This window comes from Salvelinus alpinus, chromosome 14 (genome assembly GCF_045679555.1).
Source record: "Salvelinus alpinus chromosome 14, SLU_Salpinus.1, whole genome shotgun sequence".
NCBI lineage: Eukaryota > Metazoa > Chordata > Actinopteri > Salmoniformes > Salmonidae > Salvelinus > Salvelinus alpinus.
Window position 1 is genome coordinate 40,453,256 of NC_092099.1, and position 23,235 is coordinate 40,476,490.

Here is a 23,235-nt window from a genome sequence, read left to right on the forward strand (position 1 = left end):
ACTATACACCCAAGGATGACCTGCATATTGTTTCTTTTAATATGATGTTGAAACAGTTGGCTTCGAATATTTCATCCAAGGCTGTGTGATTTCTACACAGGTTATCATATAGCATTCACAATTACTATAGACCTATGACTTAACCTGCATATTGTATTGTATTTTTAGTATTGTGTTAAATGAACCCTGTGGTGTTGGAGCTGAAATGTAAGTGGAATTTAAAAAATGGATTACGATGCCAGTAGAAAAAGTAAAATCTGTCTTTCATTTGTCATGGAGACGATATGCAGAGCAACATCTCAGAGGTCTACTGAGGTCACTCATTTATGAACAGAAAGAGGCATCATTATGCTAAGAACACCTGCACACACAATGAGGAGTATTTCATACGCCCTGGCCTCCTTCTTTCCTTCCATCACCATCGTAGCCTACAATATAAGTCTCCCTCGCATTACGGTATGTTGCTTTCAAGGGGCATCCTTTTGAATAATATCATTCCCCTAATTATCCATCTCCAAAGTGTAGTACAGGGAGAAGGACTAACAATTTGGGCCATTTGTAAGTGACCTCATCACAGCTTCTCAAGCTCATCTACACTGATTAATCACCATGCAGTGACATCCATATTCAGGAGATATCCAACCTTAGGTGCATCCCTGGCACACCATTCCCTAAATAGTGTACTAATGTTGACCAGAGGCTCTCATCAAAAGTAGTGCACTATATAAGGAAGAGGGTGACATTTGGGATGTTTAAGCTCTACAGTGACTTGGGCAAGGTAGAATTCATTTTGTAGGTAGAAGAAAGGCATTTATTACTTCACCTGAAATGCCCCCTGAACTGCTCTCAGACCTGCCGTCGCAAGTATAGTTTTGGAAAGCTGTAGTTAATAGTCTGCAAGGAGGAAGATTTTATCATTCTTGTATTGTCTTAGTACGTGATAGTGATCCTTGCAAAAAATGAACCCACGACCGTGGCATTGCTAGCGCAACGCTCTTAACAACTGACCCACACACTGGACAGCTCAGATTGTCCCTTCTCAAAATTCATATAAATGTCCTCAGACTTATTTCCCTGCGTGGCGTGTAAACTGTAAACCCAAGAAGACAATCATCAGAAGCAGAGCTCAGCTTAGCCCCACGACGACAACACAATGAGGCTAGACACTCACTTGACTGCCCTGGATGACTGCATGCCTGTTTTTCCCGTTGTAATCCACCACTTCAATGTAATCCAAGTAGGCGTCTGCCCAGTACACCAGCTTCTTGGCCAGGTCCAGGGCCACGGCTGTGGGTTGCACTGTCTTGTAATCCACCAGCCTGGTTCGGTTGGTGCCGTCCATGTTACAGCGCTCCACCTTGGCTACGTCTCCGTAGTCAGTGAAGAACAGCATCCTACGAGAAGATAATGTGTATGAATAAACTTGTAGAAATATGCCACTGAGTAAACACTTTTATTCAAAGTGACTTAGAGCACAGTGAGTGAATACATAGTAGGTGTATGTGATCCCTGCAGGACATGAACCCGTAACCTTTGCGTTACTAGTGCCACACACTAACCAATTGAACACAGGTTCCAGGAAGTGCAATAACAGTAAATATATGTTTATTAACATAAGCTCATTAGGTAGCCCTTGAATGTAAATCATTGTTGAGGGTTTCTGAATACTGTATTCTGCCTTCTATTGTCATCCTCATATCCACCAACACAATGATTGCCCATAGTTATTCATGCCTACATTGGTAATGATTCAGAAATATCCACAACACTTTTTGAACACAATTACTGCACCTAAGTTAGAGCCAACTACCAAGGACAGTTCTAAATGAACTGGAGTGACTGTATAGAGCCTACAGGTTTACAAATGGAAGGAGTTGACAATAAGAAAAAGGGACACAGTACTCAAAACAGATACAAGAAGAATCCTGACGAAACCCATTGCTAATGGTTTAATTGTAGGCTTGGTATGAAAAGAAAGTCTTATAAATGTAACTATTAATTTCCTGATTTTACCTACATGTACAGAGAAGAAAATGGTGTGTCAGGGCCAGTATGGTTTTGTAGTTTTGTATGGCTGTCTAAAATTACCCCCCACGAGTACCTACTGTTAAGCTAGCAGTCTATAGCCAGCTCTTTCCAGGAATCACCTCTTCTACAGTACCTACATGGAAATGCTATTCCTTTAAACTGACCATTAAATGTGCATTGCCAATTAACTAAAAGAAGGAAGGCTAAATGTATTCACAAATCTGGTGAATAAAAGATACTTAAAGAAAGATACAACATCAGTTTCTTCTCCTTTACATTGATATGAATGCAGGAAGAGCTACCTTGTAGCTTCTATCATGCCTTGCTAATGGTTAGGGTTGTAACATGCCTTGCTAATGGTTAAGATTGTAACATGCCTTTCTAATGGTTAAGATTGTAACATGTCTTGCTAATTAATTATTTTTATTTTATTTTATTTAACCTTTATTTAACCAGGTAGGCTAGTTGAGAACAAGTTCTCATTTACAACTGCGAACTGGCCAAGATAAGGCAAAGCAATTCGACACATACGACAACACAGAGTTACACATGGAATAAACAAACATACAGTCAATAACACAGTAGGGGAAAAAAGTATATATACAGTGTGTGCAAATGAGGTAATATAAGGGAGGTAAGGCAATAAAATAGGCCATAGTGGTGAGGTAATTACAATATAGCAATTAAACACTGGAGTGATAGATGTGCAGAAGATGATGTGCAAGTAGAGATACTGGGGTACAAAGGAGCAAAATAAATAAATAAATACAGTACGGGGATGAGGAAGTTGGATGGGCTATTTACTGATGGGCTATGTTCAGGTGCAATGATCTGTGAGCTGCTCTGACAGCTGGTGCTTGAAGTTAGTGAGGGAGATAAGAGTCTCCAGCTTCAGCGATTTTTGCAGTTTGTTCCAGTCATTGGCAGCAGAGAACTGGAAGGAAAGGCAGCCAAAGTAGGAATTGGCTTTGGGGGTGACCAGTGAAATATACCTTCTGGAGCGTGTGGGTGCTGCTATGGTGACCAGTGAGCTGAGATAAGGCGGGGCTTTACCTAGCAAAGACTTGAAGATGAACTGGAGCCAGTGGGTTTGGTGACGAGTATGAAGCGAGGGCCAGCCAACGAGAGCATACAGGTCGCAGTGGTGGGTAGTATATGGGGCTTTGGTGACAAAAAGGTGATAGACTGCATCCAGTTTGTTGAGTAGAGTGTTGGAGGCTATGTTGTAAATGATATCGCTGAAGTCGAGGATCGGTAGGATAGTCAGTTTTACGAGGGTATATTTGGCAGCATGAGTCAAGGATGCTTTGTTGCGAAATAGGATTAATGGTTATGGTTGAAACATGCCTTGCTAATGGTTATGGTTGTAACATGCCTTGCTAATGGTGTCATGTTGGCTCTCTGAGACAGAGAACCAGACCAGAGCAGCATCAGACCATCACGAGAGAGAAAGACAGTTAGAGAGCTGAGAGGTGCTGGAGCCAGAGAACCCACTTAATCTATACAAGTTAAGTCAAGGGAGAGATAGGGGTGACCTTTGAACCCAGAGATACATGCTAGGCTGAAAAATAACTTCTGTCAGCGAGAAACAACTCCCTCAAACAAATGAGCCTCCACGTGGCAAAGCAATGATGGCTTTCCGGGATAATGATTGTTGCTGATGGAGTACAGATGAAATAATAAACAGTATAAAAGGAATCATCGCCACGGTCATGACAGTCCATGAGACAGACCCACAAATTTAGGCCGACAATGTCTCATAGTGATTTTCTTGAAGGACTATGTCCCCAGAGTTGGAGAATGTGTGATATCAGTGCAGCAATGGTAGCTTTCTCTGTGTTATCAATCTTTTTTTCATCCCTCCATCCCATTCATTTTTCCCATAGGGATTTTACCCTATGACAAACAATGTCAGTATATAATAAGTAATTGCTCACATATACTCTTTAATTATATATCATTAGAAAGCTGAGATGACAGCTATCCACCAGATATATTTTTGGACAGAACCTTTGACCTTTGACCTTTGACCTCTAGGGTACATATCAGATTTACTTGTATAAATTGCTTTAAAAAGGAGCGATTTTGACATTTTTGGGTACACTCTTACCACAATTCTGAGAATAATTTATCATCTTGACATACACTATATATGCAAAAGTATGTGGACCCCCCTTCAAATAAGTGGATTCAGCTATTTCAGCCACACCCGTTGCTGACATGTGTATAAAATAGAGCACACAGACATGAAATCTCCATAGACAAACATTGGCAGTAGAATGGCCTTACTGAAGACCTCAGTGACTTTCAAGGTGGCAAATCAGTTCCTCAAATTTCTGCCCTGCTAGAGCTGCCCCGGTCAACTGTAAGTGCTGTTATTGTGAAGTGGAAACATCTAGGAGCAACAACAGCTCAGCCGCAAAGTGGTAGGCCACACAAACTCACAGAACGGGACCGCTGAGTGCTGGAGCGAGTAGCGTGTATAATTCGTACCTGCAAAACTCACTATCGAGTTCCAAACTGTCTCTGGAAGCAACATCAGCACAATAACTGTTTGTTGGGAGCTTCATGAAATGGGTATCCATGGCCGAGGAGCCGCCGTCAAGCACATGATCACCATGCACAATGCTAAGCGTCAACTGGAGTGGTATGAAGCTCATCACCATTGGATTCTGGAGCAGTGAAAACACATCCTCTGGAGTGATGAATCACGCTTCACCATCTGGCAGTCCGATGGACGAATCTGGGTTTTGACGGATGCCAGGAGAACGCTACCTGCCCCAATGCATGGTGCCAATTTAAAAATTTGGTGGAGGAATAATGGTCTGGGGCTGTTTTTCATGGTTCGGGCTAGGCTCCTTAGTTACAGTGAAGGGAAATCGTAGAGGTATGGTCATGCGAAATTCATCCAATAAGACCCCATTGTGTTTTTTGGCAACCATGTTGGAAAAAGGCTTTCGTGAAACCTGTGAATGCCCTGTATCTACAAATATTAAAACCCTGCTCTAGCAGTGAGTGTGATAAATGTGGTTCCTCTATCACCAAAGTTACTATTAAAAAACATAGCTGCCCCACTACATGGAATTATATTTCTAAGCTTCCAACATTCTAATGTCGATGGCACAATATGGGCTATTTTTTAGCAATAGTTGTAGCTAGTGATTTCAGTTGGTTATATTATGTATCATTTGAAAGGTAATTTCATGACCTTTCAGAACCACTGGTAAAACAAAGATTAACATGTATCAGGTTTTCCTCTTAAGCAATTTATACAGGTCATTCTGATATGTACCTAGAGGTACACTGTGAACAATAACTTGTTGTATACTGACATTGTTTGTCATATCGGGAAAAGTTATGGGATGGAGGGATGAAAGATAACACAGGAAAAGCTGCCATTGCTCCACTGCTATCACACATTTTCCAACTGTAGGGACATAGCTTGGCTACATAGCTGATGCATGCTTGACTGTCCATTAATTCACGGTACTCCATTCTGTTTATTTGTGTTTTATCTGTCGGCTCTGTGCTTTAACTCAGGATCTGTGTGTAGTTAATCCGACCCTCTCTGCCTAGTCGTCGCCATTTTTACCTGTTGTTGCTGTGTTAGACTAGCACCCTGTTATTGCTGCTGTTATCTTACCTGTTGTTTTAGCTAGCTCTCCCAATCAAGACCTGCAATCACTTTATGCCTTATTGTATGTCTCTCTCAAATATCAATATGCCTTGCATACTGTTGTTCAGGCTAGTTATCATTATCATTGTTTTGGTTTGCAATGGACCCTGTAGTTCCACTCTCCGTACCTCTGTTACCTCCTTTGTCCCACCCCCCACACATGCGGTGACCTCACCCATTGAGACCAGCATGTCCAGAGATACAACCTCTCTTATCATCACCCAGTGCCTGGGCTTGCCTCCGCTGTACCCGCGCCCCACCATACCCTTGTCTGCACATTATGCCCAGAATCTATTCTACCACGCCCATAAATCTGCTCCTTTTATTCTTTGTCCCCAACGCTCTAGGCGACCAGTTTTGATAGCCTTTAGCCGCACCCTCATCCTACTACTCCTCTGTTCCTCGGGTGATGTGGAGGTAAACCCAGGCCCTGCATGTCCCCAGTCACCCTTATTTGTTGACTTCTGTGATCGAAAAAGCCTTGGCCTCATGCATGTCAACATCAGAAGCCTCCTCCCTAAGTTTGCCTTACTCACCGCTTTAGCACACTCTGCCAATCCTGATGTCCTTGCCGTGTCCGAATCCTGGCTTAGGAAGGCCACCAAAAATTCTGAGATTTCCATACCCAACTATAACACTTTCCGTCAAGATAGAACTGCCAAAGGGGGAGGAGTTGCAATCTACTGCAGAGATAGCCTGCAAAGTTCTGTCATACTTTCCAGGTCTATGCCCAAACAGTTCGAACTTCTAATTTTAAAAATTAATCTTTCCAGAAATAAGTCTCTCACTGTTGCCGCCTGCTACCGACCCCCCTCAGCTCCCAGCTGTGCCCTGGACACCATCTGTGAATTGATCGCTCCCCATCTAGCTTCAGAGTTTGTTCTGTTAGGTGACCTAAACTGGGATATGCTTAACACCCCGGCAGTCCTACAATCCAAGCTTGATGCCCTCAATCTCACACAAATCATCAAGGAACCCACCAGGTACAACCCTAAATCCGTAAACATGGGCACCCTAATAGACATTATCCTGACCAACCTGCCCTCCAAATACACCTCTGCTGTCTTCAATCAAGATCTCAGCGATCACTGCCTCATTGCCTGTATCCGCCACGGGTCCGCGGTCAAACGACCACCCCTCATCACTGTCAAACGCTCCCTAAAACACTTCTGCGAGCAGGCCTTTCTAATCGACCTGGCCCGGGTACCCTGGAAGGATATTGACCTCATCCCGTCAGTTGAGGATGCCTGGTCATTCTTTAAATGTTACTTCCTCACCATATTAGACAAGCATGCTCCGTTCAAAAAATGCAGAACCAAGAACAGATATAGCCCTTGGTTCACTCCAGACCTGACTGCCCTCGACCAGCACAAAAACATCCTGTGGCGAACTGCAATAGCATCGAAGAGCCCCCGCGATATGCAACTGTTCAGGGAAGTCAGGAACCAATACACGCAGTCAGTCAGGAAAGCAAAGGCCAGCTTTTTCAAGCAGAAATTCGCATCCTGTAGCTCTAACTCCAAAAAGTTCTGGGATACTGTAAAGTCCATGGAGAACAAGAGCACCTCCTCCCAGCTGCCCACTGCACTGAGGCTAGGTAACACGGTCACCACCGATAAATCCGTGATAATCGAAGACTTCAACAAGCATTTCTCAATGGCTGGCCATGCCTTCCTCCTGGCGACTCCAACCTTGGCCAACAGCCCCGCCCCCCCCCGCTGCTACTCGCCCAAGCCTCCCCAGCTTCTCCTTTACCCAAATCCAGATAGCAGATGTTCTGAAAGAGCTGGAAAACCTGGACCCATACAAATCAGCTGGGCTTGACAATCTGGACCCCCTATTTCTGAAACTGTCCGCCGCCATTGTCGCACCCCCTATTACCAGCCTGTTCAACCTCTCCTTCGTATCATCTGAGATCCCCAAGGATTGGAAAGCTGCCGCGGTCATCCCCCTCTTCAAAGGGGGAGACACCCTGGACCCAAACTGTTACAGACCTATATCCATCCTGCCCTGCCTATCTAAGGTCTTCGAAAGCCAAGTCAACAAACAGATCACTGACCATCTCGAATCCCACCGTACCTTCTCCGCTGTGCAATCCGGTTTCCGAGCCGGTCACGGGTGCACCTCAGCCACGCTCAAGGTACTAAACGATATCATAACCGCCATCGATAAAAGACATTACTGTGCAGCCGTCTTCATCGACCTGGCCAAGGCTTTCGACTCTGTCAATCACCATATTCTTATCGGCAGACTCAGTAGCCTCGGTTTTTCTAATGACTGCCTTGCCTGGTTCACCAACTACTTTGCAGACAGAGTTCAGTGTGTCAAATCGGAGGGCATGTTGTCCGGTCCTCTGGCAGTCTCTATGGGGGTACCACAGGGTTCAATTCTCGGGCCGACTCTTTTCTCTGTATACATCAATGATGTTGCTCTTGCTGCGGGCGATTCCCTGATCCACCTCTACGCAGACGACACCATTCTATATACTTCCGGCCCTTCCTTGGACACTGTGCTATCTAACCTCCAAACGAGCTTCAATGCCATACAACACTCCTTCCGTGGCCTCCAACTGCTCTTAAACGCTAGTAAAACCAAATGCATGCTTTTCAACCGTTCGCTGCCTGCACCCGCACGCCCGACTAGCATCACCACCCTGGACGGTTCCGACCTAGAATATGTGGACATCTATAAGTACCTAGGTGTCTGGCTAGACTGCAAACTCTCCTTCCAGACTCATATCAAACATCTCCAATCCAAAATCAAATCAAGAATCGGCTTTCTATTCCGCAACAAAGCCTCCTTCACTCACGCCGCCAAACTTACCCTAGTAAAACTGACTATCCTACCGATCCTCGACTTCGGCGATGTCATCTACAAAATAGCTTCCAACACTCTACTCAGCAAACTGGATGCAGTTTATCACAGTGCCATTCGTTTTGTTACTAAAGCACCTTATACGACCCACCACTGCGACCTGTATGCCCTAGTCGGCTGGCCCTCGCTACATGTTCGTCGTCAGACCCACTGGCTCCAGGTCATCTACAAGGCTATGCTAGGTAAAGTGCCGCCTTATCTCAGTTCACTGGTCACGATGGCTACACCCACCCGCAGCACGCGCTCCAGCAGGTGTATCTCACTGATCATCCCTAAAGCTAAAACCTCATTTGGACGCCTTTCCTTCCAGTTCTCTGCTGCCTGCGACTGGAACGAATTGCAAAAATCTCTGAAGTTGGAGACTTTTATCTCCCTCAACAACTTTAAAAATCTGCTATCCGAGCAGCTAACCGATCGCTGCAGCTGTACATAGTCCATCTGTAAACTACCCACCCAATTTACCTACCTCACCCCCCATACTGCTTTTATTTATTTACTTTTCTGCTCTTTTGCACACCAGTATCTCTTCTTGCACATGATCATCTGATGATTTATCACTCCAGTGTTAATCTGCTAAATTGTAATTATTCGATTTATTGCCTACCTCATGCCTTTTGCACACATTGTATATAGATTCTCTTTTTTTTCTACCATGTTACTGACTTGTTTATTGTTTACTCCATGTGTAACTCTGTGTTGTCTGTTCACACTGCTATGCTTTATCTTGGCCAGGTCGCAGTTGCAAATGAGAACTTGTTCTCAACTAGCCTACCTGGTTAAATAAAGGTGAAATAAAAAAATAAAAAAATAAAAATAGACCTTCAAGAAAATCACTATGAGACATCGTTGGCCCATGTGAGCCCAACCGACCTCCCTGGCTCATGAACTATGATGGTCTTTGCACGTCCTATCTGAAGTCTATTTTTCTTCTCCTTTGTAAATATATCTTGTTACCTTTTACAGTAGTTTTTTAGAACGTCTTTCAAAACGTTTTAGGTTCATGCATCCTACAATAAATGACATTGGCATGCCTTTCATTGGCCCTTTTTATACCGCTACACTTACAATACATATTATACTACTATATCTGCACAAGGACACATTTGTCTAGTCCATAGAACAGTTGGGCAAAACCTCCAGGGCTCCTCTTTGTGCAGTTGTTCCTCAAAAGAGACAAAGTGCACATCTCCACAAATCCTTTCTTCCATAAAAATACAGTGACTATATTTATGAACACCAGTTGTTGCATGTTGCATGTGAAAGTGAGGTGATACATTCTCTCTATTAAATACTACTTTCTTAAAAAAATTATTGAAAACATAACGAGGTGACATTTGAGTTGTACCATGACCTCCATCAAACAGACAATGACTACCAGCACATTATACACATAATATCTCAAAGTATTGATGCTTTTGTATTTTTGTCCATTAGATTAAATAACCATGAAAGATGGTGTAGATATAGGGACTGAAAAGAGAAGCTGAATCTGCATTCATTTTGTGATTTCGGTGACATAATTCAAATGAAAAGATAACAGTGCGACTACTCTCCACATCTCCAAATCAGAAGTGTTTCTATCCAATCATCCAATTCCTCACCCCCTCAATCCTAACATGGAGACCTACCCTAACCAGAAACAATGGATGGATGGCGGCATTCGTGCAAAACTGAAAGCGCGTCCACCGCATTTAACCATGGAAGGAGGTCTGGAAATATGGCTGAATATAAACAGTGTAGTTATTCCATCCACAAGGCAATTAAACAAGTGAAATGCCAGTAGAGGGACAAGGTGGAGTCACAATTCAATGGCTCAGACACGTGACGTATGTGGCAGGGTCTACAGGAAATCATGGGCAAAAAAACAAAAACAGCCATGTCACGGACACAGACGTCACGCTTCCAGACAAACTAAACACCTTCTTTGCCCACTTTGAGGATAATACAGTGAAACCATCGCGGCTCGCTAACAAAGACTGCCTCTCATTCTCCGTGGCTGATGTGAGTAAAACTTTTAAACTTGTTAACCCTCACAAGGCTGCTGGCCCGGACGGCATCCCTAGCCGTGTCCTCAGTGCATGCGCAGACCAGCTGGCTGGTGTGTTTACGGACATTTAATCGCTCCTTATCCCAGTCTGTTGTCCCCACATGCTTCAAGATGGCTACCATGGTTCCTGTACCCAAGAAGGCAAAGAAAACTCAACTAAATTACTATCACCCCGTAGCACTCACTTCTGTCATCATGAAGTGCTTTGAGAGACCAGTCAAGGATCATATCACCTCCACCTTACCCACTTCAGTTCGCATACCGCTATAACAGGTCCACAGATGACGCAATCGGCATCACACTGCACACTGCCCTATCCCATTTGCACAAAAATAATACCTATATAAGAATGCTGTTCATTGACTACAGCTAAGCATTCAACATCCTAGTAACCTCCAAGCTCATCATCAAGCTGGAGGCCCTCGGTCTCAACCCCTCCCTGTGCAATTGGGTCCTGGACTTTCTGACGGGCCGCCCCTGGTGGTGAAGGTAGGAAACAACATCTCCACTTCGCTGGCCCTCAACACTGGGGCCCCACAAGGGTGTGTGCTCAGCCCTCCCCTGTATTCCCTGTTCACCCACGACTGCGTGGCCATGCACGCCTCCAACTCAACCATCAAGTTTGCAGACGACACAACAGTAGTGGGCTTGATCACCAACAACGACGAGACAGCCTACAGGGAGGAGGTGAGGGCCCTCGGAGTGTGGTGTCAGGAAAACAACCTCTCACTCAACGTCAACGAAACAAAGGAGATGATCGACAGCAGTGGAGAAGGCGTACACATCACCGGCAAACTTAAATGGTTCACCCACACAGACAGTGTGGCGAAGAAGGCACAACAGCACCTCTTCAACCTCAGAAGGCTGAAGAAATTTGGCTTGTCACCCAAAACCCTGACAAACTTTTACAGATGCACAATCGAGGGCATCCTGTCACCGCCTGGTATGGCAACTGCACTGCACTCAACTGCAAGGCACTGTAGAAGGTGGTGCGACCTGCACTATGTAACACCGGGGGAAAACTACCTGCTCTTCATGACACCTACAGCACCTGATGTCACAGGAAGTCCAAAAAGATCATCAAGGACAACAACCACCCGAGCCACTTCCTGTTCACACCGTTATCATCCAGAAGGCGCATCAAAAGCTGGGACCGAGAGAGTGCATCAAAGCTGGAACCGAAAGATTGAAAAATAGCTTCTATCTCAAGGCCATCAGACTGCTAAACAGCAATCCCTAACTCAGAGAGGCTGCTGCCTACATTGAGACCCAATTACTGGACACTTTAATAAATGGATCACTAGACACTTTAAACAATGCCACTTTAAATAATGCCATTTTAATAATGATTACATATCTTACATTACCCATATCACATGTATATACTGTATTTTATACCATCTACTGCACCTTGCCTACGCCGCTCGGCCATCGCTCATCCATATACTTATATGGGTCTCTTTTACAGCTTAAACTTGTTTTAAACGCTAAGAAAACAAATGTCATGTTTTTTTCTAGGTCTAAACTCTCAGTTAGAAACACGTTTGTAATCACTAGCTTGGATGGTACTCAAATCAATAAGGTCTCTGCATATAAATACTTAGGGGTATGGTTAGATGATAGGCTTTCTTTTAAAAAACATGTTACTGAATTGGGAAAAAAGCTCAAATTCAAGATAGGATTCCTTTACAGAAACAGGGCTTGTCTGTCCTCTGTAAATAGGAAAAAAATTGTGCAGGCTACTTTTATGTCCGTTTTAGATTATGGTGATATTATCTATATGCATGCATCGGCAAACACATTAAAACCACTGGATGCTATTTACCATTGTGCACTCAGGTTTATCACGGGTGATAGTTACAGAACTCATCACTGTATCCTATATCAACATGTGGGTTGGGTCTCTCTATCTGTGAGGCGAGAGCAACATGCTCTCTTGTTTATTTATAAAGCACTTCTTTTAAAACTACCTCCATATATATCATCATTAATTTCCACAAGATGTACAAATTTTAAAACCAGATCACAGATGTGGATTACATTAGAGACTCCTGCGGTCTCCACAGAGTTGGGTAGGACTGCCTTCAGTTCCTTTGCACCTTATTCATGGAACAAACTGCAGATCCAACTTAAGTTAGACACTCTGGTGTCCCTTGCCCATTTTAAAATGCTTATGGAGGATCAATATGATGTTGTCTGTGATTGTTTCTGTTGAATTGTATATGTTTTGAAATGTTCTTGTCTGTATGTCTAAAACTGTACATGTCAACATGTTTACACAGGGCACAGCCATAAAAGAGATCCAGGTCTCAGTCTGTTTTTCCCTATTAAAATAAAGATTTAAAAAAAAATAAAAAAAAACATATTCTCATTCACCCCTTTAGATTTGTGTGTATTAGGTAGTTGTTGGGGAATTGTTAGATTACTAGTTAGATATTACTGCACTGTTGTAAATAGAAGCACAAGCATTTCGCTACACTCACATTAACATCTGCTAACCATGTGTATGATACCAATACAATTTGATTTGATTTGATTTGAGGCCTGCACTGCAGAGAACCTATAACATCATATGCCGAGAGAGCTCACTCGGTTTCATATTGTTGAGGATTTATTTATCAAAGGGTTTAGAGGGGTTTAAAGTACTGTATGTATGTTCTACAATCAAATGGGAAAGGAACTCTAGGCCTGACTAAACTAATAAACATTGTTGTTATTTTGGTTTTTGCTTTTAGCCTAATCAAAATCCATTCTCCCATCAAAATATGATGATGGAAAAATATGCCCCCTCAGTCAACATTATTTGTTTGGGAAGTAAGAGTGTAACTAAAACTACCACAGGCAAGATGAAACGAAGTTCACTCTCATTTCAATTCCTTTTCAAAGATAATTTTAACAGTGGGAAGAATAGACTATACCATATCCATCAAAGCTTTCCAGAGGCAAAAAGTAAAAGAATAGCATTCCTTTTCATAAAATAGAAATAAAAAATCTAAACAACAGCAAAATAAAATGTAGGGTGGTGTCAGAACATATTCCGTTAACATTGCTCCTCATGCTTTGCTGCTATCACCAACCTCCCCAATTTATTTTTGTTTTCACTCCATTGCCCCAGGCTCTCTCTCTCACTAGAAACAACTATAGCTATGTCTCACCAATTAGAGGAAGACGAGACCAGAAAAACGCTTCCTCCTGATAACCAATCTAGCTGGCAGAATTCATGCCAAGCTCCCTGCTCCCGGAGGGGCCTGCACATGCACTCTCCTCCTACACCATTATCCCTCAAAACACACACCACGTCACATCATGTATGCACGTGTGTGTGTGTATGTGTTGGTGTGTGTGTGTGTAAGTGACTAACTTTTCAACAACTAATGTTTTTACATGTAAAGTAAACAGGCATGTTTGTCCTGGGAGTAATTTCATTCTATTTTCATGAAGTTAAAAGGTAATGTTTGTCATTCTCCATGCAAACACAGTCACAGCAACACGCTGCATAGATTCACAGTGAATCATAAGAGACAAGCCGCATTGCTTTTAGCAAAACAACACAGAGACATTTCATAGGAAGGAAGTGTTTTGGGGAATTAGGTGGGGAATTCATTGCGAGGATGTGAGAAACCAATCTAAAATCCTTGTATCAATAAAAATGTTCACTTCACAGGAATCATTTTGCTGTGCAGAGTAGACGCTGCATTATTTAGAGATACAGGAGTTATATTGAGAACCAGAAGCATGCATCTGAAGTTACGTTAAATAATCTGGATGCTGAGGTTTAGCTGAGGAAAAGTACTGTAAAGGTTTTATTCTTTAAATTAGTTAAAAATACATATTAGCTTTAAGGGGCCATGTATAATAGAGATTAGTACAGACCCGGCGCCAGAATGAATAAGCTGGACGGGCCTTTCATTTCCATAGGCAAGGCTGTTTTTTCACGGGACCTCCTATGTGTGCACGTGCTTGTGCATTCACCATTTTTGAATGGGTGTAATAGTAAAGAGTTTCAAATTTGGGGTTACAATTTATCCTATCATTTCTACCGATCTGTGTGCCAGTTTTAAGTTAAATGATAAAATTTTAAGTTAAATGATACAAATCTAAATGTTAAAATTAAAATATGGCAAGAGCACCAGCCTCTGCAATATGGAAACATTGATTCACTGTGTGGTCCATTGACAGCTAAAGAAATGAGAGCATAGAACTCAGAGATAGCCTATAGGCCAATGCAGCAGTAGGCCTATAACGTTCATCGTCAACTAAGTATAATGCATAAGCCGACAAATAAAAATTGTCGAAAATATCCTGACGAAAATTCTGGTTCTTTCAATCACATTATTCTCTCTACGCCGCCTGTCTGCCTCCCTTTCTATCTGTCTTGAACTATTGCTAGTGAAGTTTAACATTGTAACAAATCATCACTGGGTCCGGCCAGAAGCTGTCATTAGTGAACTTTAAACATTGTATCAACTAGCCTATTCTGGGTTCTCAGAGTTTCCTGTGCCAGTGAGCTTGGGACAGACAGCTGTTTTTTATCACGTTTCCACTATATATATGGGATCATCAGATCATGATATTTTGCTCTTGATATTTGGCTTGGTGATTATCGAGGCCGGGAGTGTTGAAAAAAAAAAATCAAATACTGAGGAACTTTCATTCGCAAACTTTCAAAACAGAATTACTTTCCCATTGTTCCTCAACGACATTGTATGATATATAATTTTCTAGCTTTTTTATCCATAATGGCAAGATGCTCATGTCTCCGCCCTAACAATGGGAGCCTTTGTCCCAAAGGTGGGAAGGTAGGCGACAAGTTTAGGTCTGCATACTATTCCCATAGAAATGCATTGGGCTTATTCTAGACAGATTTTGGCGAAAGTGAGCCCTCTCTCTTCGCCTCTTCCACTCTGCTGAAAATATATCACTGGAGAAAGAATCTGAGTGAGCGAAACAGTGCCCCTCTATATGTAGCCCATGTATCTGATGCTGTCTGGCCAGAAATAGTATGACATTTGGTCCAGACAGCATCAGATACATGGTCTACACATACTGAGACAGAGGAGCGCTGTTTCAGATGTTTTAAGTGAGATTGATCCGTCTTCCTGACGACGTGCGTCTCGGTCTAATAAATTATCAATATTTCAATATTTTATTTGAACAGGCAAGGAGGTACGGTAATGCCGGGCCTGGGTTAGTATATAACTGCCAAATAACACACATCGAGAAGAGAAGTTCCGATGCTCTCATTCTGGTGTTGTTTGCACTGTAAATGGCCTTTGCTCCACCAAGAGCCCTGGTGCTAAGATACAGCATCTCTCAGAGAAAGGTTTCTCATTAAACAGCTGTTCTGAATTCATGTCTACTGCCTGTCCTTGTACCCTCATGAAAATAATGGGTCTGACCCTCTCTCTCTCTCTCTCTGTTGAGCTCCTGTGTTCCTTCTCCCTGGGAATCTTACAACACAACAGAAATCCTTTTAGCTGCTGATAACTGGAATAATATAATCAGACCTCCATAACACCCCCCCTTTCCATAACCCCCCCCCCCCCTTCCTCCTCCGTTTGAAGCACGGTTTTCAGACAGCCATTTTGTCTCCCCCACAGTGGCTTGGGTACTTATGGTGGTGACATAACCAAAAATGCTCAAACAGAGAGGGTCCTGCAGGGGAGTTTTATACAGGGGGATGTGAGGGGGAATCAGTAAATACTGATGAAACCTAGTGACAGTGGAAGCTGTCTGGAGCATTGGCTCCCCAGCATTTACACAGCTAGACATGCTCCGAAAGGAAAGCAATATCTGCATTGTGTAAGGACAGGCGATCTTGCATATTGTTAAATGGTATGGTAGGCACAAGGTTTTAAAGGCTTAACATTCTGAGAAAGCCTTTATTCAATCAACTGAAGATACTGCACTGTGTTTCTGGAATGGTTTTTCAGAAGTGGCAGTTTTGAAGTGTTTACTACCCCCATCTGTGATGTGCTACCATGGAAAACACATTTCTGGAAGCACTATTCGGAAAACCACTCCGTGCACTTGATTGAATATTAGCCAATTGATTTTACCAGCCAATGTCAAGTTAAATGGACACAAAAAAATGCATACCATGGGTACGTGACAAGATCTGTGACGATAGATGGAGCCAATGGACTTGAGGGATACTAAAGGTTACACTTGTAATTGCCAGTCAAAGTAAACATACAAAGATAACTTACCCCATAAGAGGATCCACAGCGATTCCTTTAGGATTGGTCAGATCTAAATCTATGATGGTGATGCAGGTGTCCCCAACATGGCTGCAAACAAATATCTTGTCGCTTACATGGTCCACAAAGTAGAAGTTTCCAGTGAGCCAATCAATGGTCATGTGTTCTACATCTATGGATGAAAACAAAGTCATTAAATTCTTGCCACCAAAACTTTCTTTGATTAAGGACATATTGTGAGTATAGACCTGCTGATCTTCCATTATGTTAGATAGCATTTTATTATGGACATTCATGTCATTCATTAAAGGTAAAGACATATAACTGAATGCAAAGTAAGGAAGGAATCTAACATTGATGGTATACTGAGCGTGAAAAGTATTCCTTAAATTATTAGCAGGATAGATTAGCACTACAATGACCCTGAAGAACAGAGTGACCATGGGAAGTGCATTGGGTAGGCATTTCCTACATTGTGAAAGTAAGTGGGGGAAAAAATAGATTTGAAAATATGAAGACATACAGGCCTAAGTGCTGTGGGTGCATGTGGTTGCTTGAAGGGGGAGGAAAATGGACATTGAGAAGAGAGAGACATAGAGAGAGGAAGAAGGAGAGAAAGAGAGAGACCGGGAGCGTTTTAAGGCTTTCTGAAGGGGCATGACTGAGTGTGCAAAAGAAATCTATAGTTGCCAATCATTGTAAATTGGAGAATATTTTTGACCACTTGACACACTGCAAGACATACTTTGTAAACTTTGTACTGTTTTGATATCCATTTCCATTGTAAATCCATTCAGATTCTTCATTTTAGCACAGCGTAGCCGTCTGGAGGAGTCTGAGGAAAGAAGCCAACACACTTCCTTTTCCTGGTAATTGTAATCCAATGAAAGGGATCCATTTTCATCCAACAGTTTCAAGGTCTGTAGACTAGATCCATTTAATCGTGTGGTTGCTATGCAATCTGACCTTCCAATCAGTAGAGCTGGAGGAGAGTCGCCAGGGTCTGGAACACAAGAAAAAGACATTTGGAGAAATTGGGGAAAAACAACATGGTGGAAATCCTTCACAAAGAATATAAAATGCCTGTATCAACCCAGGAGGACTAAGAAGATATTAAACACAATGTGGATTTTCTTCAAGACATTTCTGTAATTTATAACTAAACAGAACAAACTCCTGAAGGAACATCAAAGCTACATCAAAACTACATCACATTCAATAAAACAACTATTGCAATTACAATTTTGTATACAGCTGTTATCTCCTCCTCTAACCAATACACCCCTATGTCCATTATTGTCGTAGATGAGCTGGGAAAGTATATCTAAATGAAAGTCATTTACCAGCTGTTTTCTCTATACATGAGCAAACTAACTTTGTTTTCCAATGAAAATTGGAGGAAGACGTTTTGTTCCACAGTCCAAGCTCCTTCCCCAGCTTTGTGTCAGAAGGAGGATTTAGCCCAGTGACTGATAGGCTAACACAACCCACTTCTGAGGCCTAACTGACAGTGTTTGTTCCCCCCCCACATGTCCTCTCTCTCTTTCTCTCTCTCTCTCTCTCTCCTTTACCTGCTGTCTCGAACACTGAATGCTTGGCTACGATGCTGACCTGTTGCACCCTCTATAACCACGGGGATTATTTGACCCTGCTGGTCATCTATGTACATTTGAATCTCTTGAAGAACGATCTGTCCTTAATGACCATGTACCTTTATAATCTCCAGCTGGCACAGTCAGTATAGGACTGGCCACAGCTCAGAGCCTGGTTCCTCTCTAGATTTCTTCCTAGGTTCCTGCCTTTCTAGGGATTTTTTCCTAGCCACTGTGCTTCTACATCTGCATTGCTTGTTCTTTGGAGTCTTGGGGTCTTAGGCTGGGTTTCTGCACTTTGTGACAGCTGCTGATGTAAAAGGGGCTTTATAAACACATTTTGATTAATTGATTCCCACTGATCCCCGTCACAAGTTCAAGTCAGAGCTGGCTCTCCTAATATGGGCAATAAATTAGTGTGTCCACTGTGAAAAGCACTTTTCTTTACCCTGATCCCTCTAAGTCAACCTTTAGGAGCTAGATAATATACCCTGAGATACTACCACAGCATGGATGGGGCTTTGGTTCTCTCATACGAGCACATTGACTGCGTCCCAAATGGCACTCTATTCTCTATGTAGTGTAATGCATTACATTTGACCAGAGCCCATAAGGGAATAGGGTGCCATTTTGGGCACAGCCAAGCTCTCTGATAGAGACATTGTTCTCTTGAATGCAAAACTGTAGCTGTCATTCAACTCTACATATCTCTACTGTACCACAAGGGTCAAACAATTACCATATACAGTGGGGAGAACAAGTATTTGATACACTGCCGATTTTGCAGGTTTTCCTACTTACAAAGCATGTAGAGGTCTGTAATTTTTATCATAGGTACACTTCAACTGTGAGAGACGGAATCTAAAACAAAAATCCAGAAAATCACATTGTATGATTTTTAAGTAATTAATTTGCATTTTATTGCATGACATAAGTATTTGATCACCTACCAACCGGTAAGAATTCCGGCTCTCACAGACCTGTTAGTTTTTCTTTAAGAAGCCCTCCTGTTCTCCACTAATTACCTGTATTAACTGCACCTGTTTGAACTCGTTACCTGTATAAAAGACACCTGTCCACACACTCAATCAAACAGACTCCAACCTCTCCACAATGGCCAAGACCAGAGAGCTGTGTAAGGACATCAGGGATAAAATTGTAGACCTGCACAAGGCTGGGATGGGCTACAGGACAATAGGCAAGCAGCTTAGTGAGAAGGCAACAACTGTTGGCCCAATTATTAGAAAATGGAAGAAGTTCAAGATGACGGTCAATCACCCTCAGTCTGGGGCTCCATGCAAGATCTCACCTCGGGGGGGCATCAATGATCATGAGGAAGGTGAGGGATCAGCCCAGAACTACACTGCAGGACCTGGTCAATGACCTGAAGAGAACTGGGACCACAGTCTCAAAGAAAACCATTAGTAACACACTACACCGTCATGGATTAAAATCCTGCAGCGCACGCAAGGTCCCCCTGCTCAAGCCAGCGCATGTCCAGGCCCGTCAGAAGTTTGCCAATGAACATCTGGATGATCCAGAGGAGGAATGGGAGAAGGTCATGTGGTCTGATGAGACAAAAATAGAGCTTTTTGGTCTAAACTCCACTCGCCGTGTTTGGAGGAAGAAGAAGGATGAGTACAACCCCAAGAACACCATCCCAACCGTGAAGCATGGAGGTGGAAACATCATTCTTTGGGGATGCTTTTCTGCAAAGGGGACAGGACGACTGCACCGTATTGAGGGGAGGATGGATGGGGCCATGTATCGCGAGATCTTGGCCAACAACCTCCTTCCCTCAGTAAGAGCATTGAAGATGGGTCGTGGCTGGGTCTTCCAGCATGACAACGACCCAAAACACACAGCCAGGGCTACTAAGGAGTGGCTCCGTAAGAAGCATCTCAAGGTCCTGCAGTGGCCTAGCCAGTCTCCAGACCTGAACCCAATAGAAAATCTTTGGAGGGAGCTGAAAGTCCGTATTGCCCAGCGACAGCCCCGAAACCTGAAGGATCTGGAGAAGGTCTGTATGGAGGAGTGGGCCAAAATCCCTGCTGGAGTGTGTGCAAACCTGGTCAAGAACTACAGGAAACGTAGGATCTCTGTAATTGCAAACAAAGGTTTCTGTACCAAATATTAAGTTCTGCTTTTCTGATGTATCAAATACTTATGTCATGCAATAAAATGCAAATTAATTACTTAAAAATCATACAATGTGATTTTCTGGATTTTTGTTTTAGATTCCGTCTCTCATAGTTGAAGTGTACCTATGATAAAAATTACAGACCTCTACATGCTTTGTAAGTAGGAAAACCTGCAAAATCGGCAGTGTATCAAATACTTGTTCTCCCCACTGTATATATATTTATTTTTTGACCTTTATTTTACTAGGCAAGACAGTTAAGAACAAATTCTTATTTTCAATGACGGCCTACCGGGGAACAGTGGGTTAACTGCCTTGTTCAGGGACAGATCGACAGATTTAAGAACAAATTCTTATTTTCAATGACGGCCGAGGAACAGTGGGTTAACTGCCTTGTTCAGGGACAGATCGACAGATTTTTACCTTGTCAGCTCGGGGATTCAATCTTTCAACCTTTCGGTTACTAGTCCATTGCTCTAACCACTAGGCTACCTGCCTATCTACCTTCCACATAATTTCTAGAATTGCATTGAAATTGTCTGATAAACGTTATATTTTAAAAGAGGCAAAAATACGTTTTTAATTCATGAAATGTCAGTTCAAGTAAATGTCACAAAGTGTTGGACTATGTACTTTTTGGAACATGCAAGGTGAAAGCATTGTATTATATAATCAGAACCTTGTAACATTGTGATGAAAACTGATTAAGTCAAATACACACTGTTAATCATTTTTGTAATTTTATCAGTAACTTACTGTATTAATCAATAGTATGATACTGCATGAACTGAATACAGCAGGTTGTAAAATTCACAGTAAAATAAAGTACATTTGGCTACATCTCAGAAAGTTTTAAACTTTCAAGAGGAGTTAAACAAGCTTGTCCACTATCGACATATCTATTTATTATTGCCATCAAAATGATAGCTGGTAAAATTGGATCCAACAATAATATTATGGGATTAGAAATCCTTAGCTTAAAAACAAAGGTGTCATTGTACGCTGATGATGCATGTTTTCTTTTAAAACCACAATTAGAATCCCTCCACAGCCTCAGAGGTTCTAGATACTTTTTCTAACCTCTGTATTATAACCAAATTATGAAAAGATAAGATATTACGTATTAGATCACAAAAAATATATACTTTTACATTACCGTGTAGTTTACCAATAAAATGGTCTGACGGGGATGTGGACATAGTCGGTATACATATCCCGAAAGAAAGAAATGAACTGACTCCAATACATTTTAATAGAAAGTTAGCAAAAATAGATAAGATCTTGCTACCATGAAAAGGAAAAAACCTGTCTATTTGTGGAAAAATCACCCTGATTAACTCTAGTCATATCACAGTTTACCTATTTGCTTATGGTTTTGCCTACACCTAGTGACCTGCTTTTTAAATTATATGAACAAAAAAGACTCAAATTTATTAGGAATGGCAAGCCAGAAAATTAAAAGGGCCTATTTGTATAACGAATAGGAATTCAGAGGGCAGAAATTATTAAATATTAAAGCATTAGACCTCTCACTAAAGGCGTCAGTCATGCAAAAGTTATACTTAAATCCAAAATGGTTCTCTAGTAAATTACTAATAATGTCTCACCCCATGTTCAAGAATGGCCTTTTTCTCTTTATTCAGATTACAACTCCTCACTTTCGGTTACATTAAAATGAAAAAATCTCCAAATTATCGTTATTTTTTATTAAACAATCCTTACAAAGTTCAACAGTGAAGAGGCGACTCTGGGATGCTGGCCATCTAGGCAGAGTTCTTCTGTCCAGTGTCTGTGTTCCTCTGCACATCTTAATCTTTTCTTTTTATTGGCCAGTCTGAGATATGGCTTTTTCTTTGCAACTCTGCCTAGAAGGCTTGTGAGGCGTCTGTTTCTCAAACTAGACACTCTAATGTACTTGTCCTCTTGCTCAGTTGTGCACCGGGACCTCTACATGCTTTGTAAGTAGGAAAACCTGCAAAATCGGCAGTGTATCAAATACTTGTTCTCCCCACTGTATATATATTTATTTTTTGACCTTTATTTTACTAGGCAAGACAGTTAAGAACAAATTCTTATTTTCAATGACGGCCTACCGGGGAACAGTGGGTTAACTGCCTTGTTCAGGGACAGATCGACAGATTTAAGAACAAATTCTTATTTTCAATGACGGCCGAGGAACAGTGGGTTAACTGCCTTGTTCAGGGACAGATCGACAGATTTTTACCTTGTCAGCTCTGGGATTCAATCTTTCAACCTTTCGGTTACTAGTCCATTGCTCTAACCACTAGGCTACCTGCCTATCTACCTTCCACATAATTTCTAGAATTGCATTGAAATTGTCTGATAAACGTTATATTTTAAAAGAGGCAAAAATACGTTTTTAATTCATGAAATGTCAGTTCAAGTAAATGTCACAAAGTGTTGGACTATGTACTTTTTGGAACATGCAAGGTGAAAGCATTGTATTATATAATCAGAACCTTGTAACATTGTGATGAAAACTGATTAAGTCAAATACACACTGTTAATCATTTTTGTAATTTTATCAGTAACTTACTGTATTAATCAATAGTATGATACTGCATGAACTGAATACAGCAGGTTGTAAAATTCACAGTAAAATAAAGTACATTTGGCTACATCTCAGAAAGTTTTAAACTTTCAAGAGGAGTTAAACA

The 23,235-nt window shown here is 42.0% G+C and overlaps 1 protein-coding gene across 1 annotated transcript in view; it reads right to left on the reverse strand.

The window, feature by feature from the left end:
• Positions 1-23,235, reverse strand: part of LOC139538915 (low-density lipoprotein receptor-related protein 1B-like) — a 555,698-nt gene that overhangs the window by 267,336 nt on the left and 265,127 nt on the right. The window contains exons 5-7 of the mRNA XM_071341488.1: positions 17,571-17,828; positions 16,835-16,997; positions 1,172-1,394 (exon numbers count right to left, since the gene is read on the reverse strand). Of these exons, the coding sequence (XP_071197589.1) occupies positions 1,172-1,394; positions 16,835-16,997; positions 17,571-17,828 (644 nt within the window). The remainder of the gene's footprint in view (positions 1-1,171; positions 1,395-16,834; positions 16,998-17,570; positions 17,829-23,235) is intronic.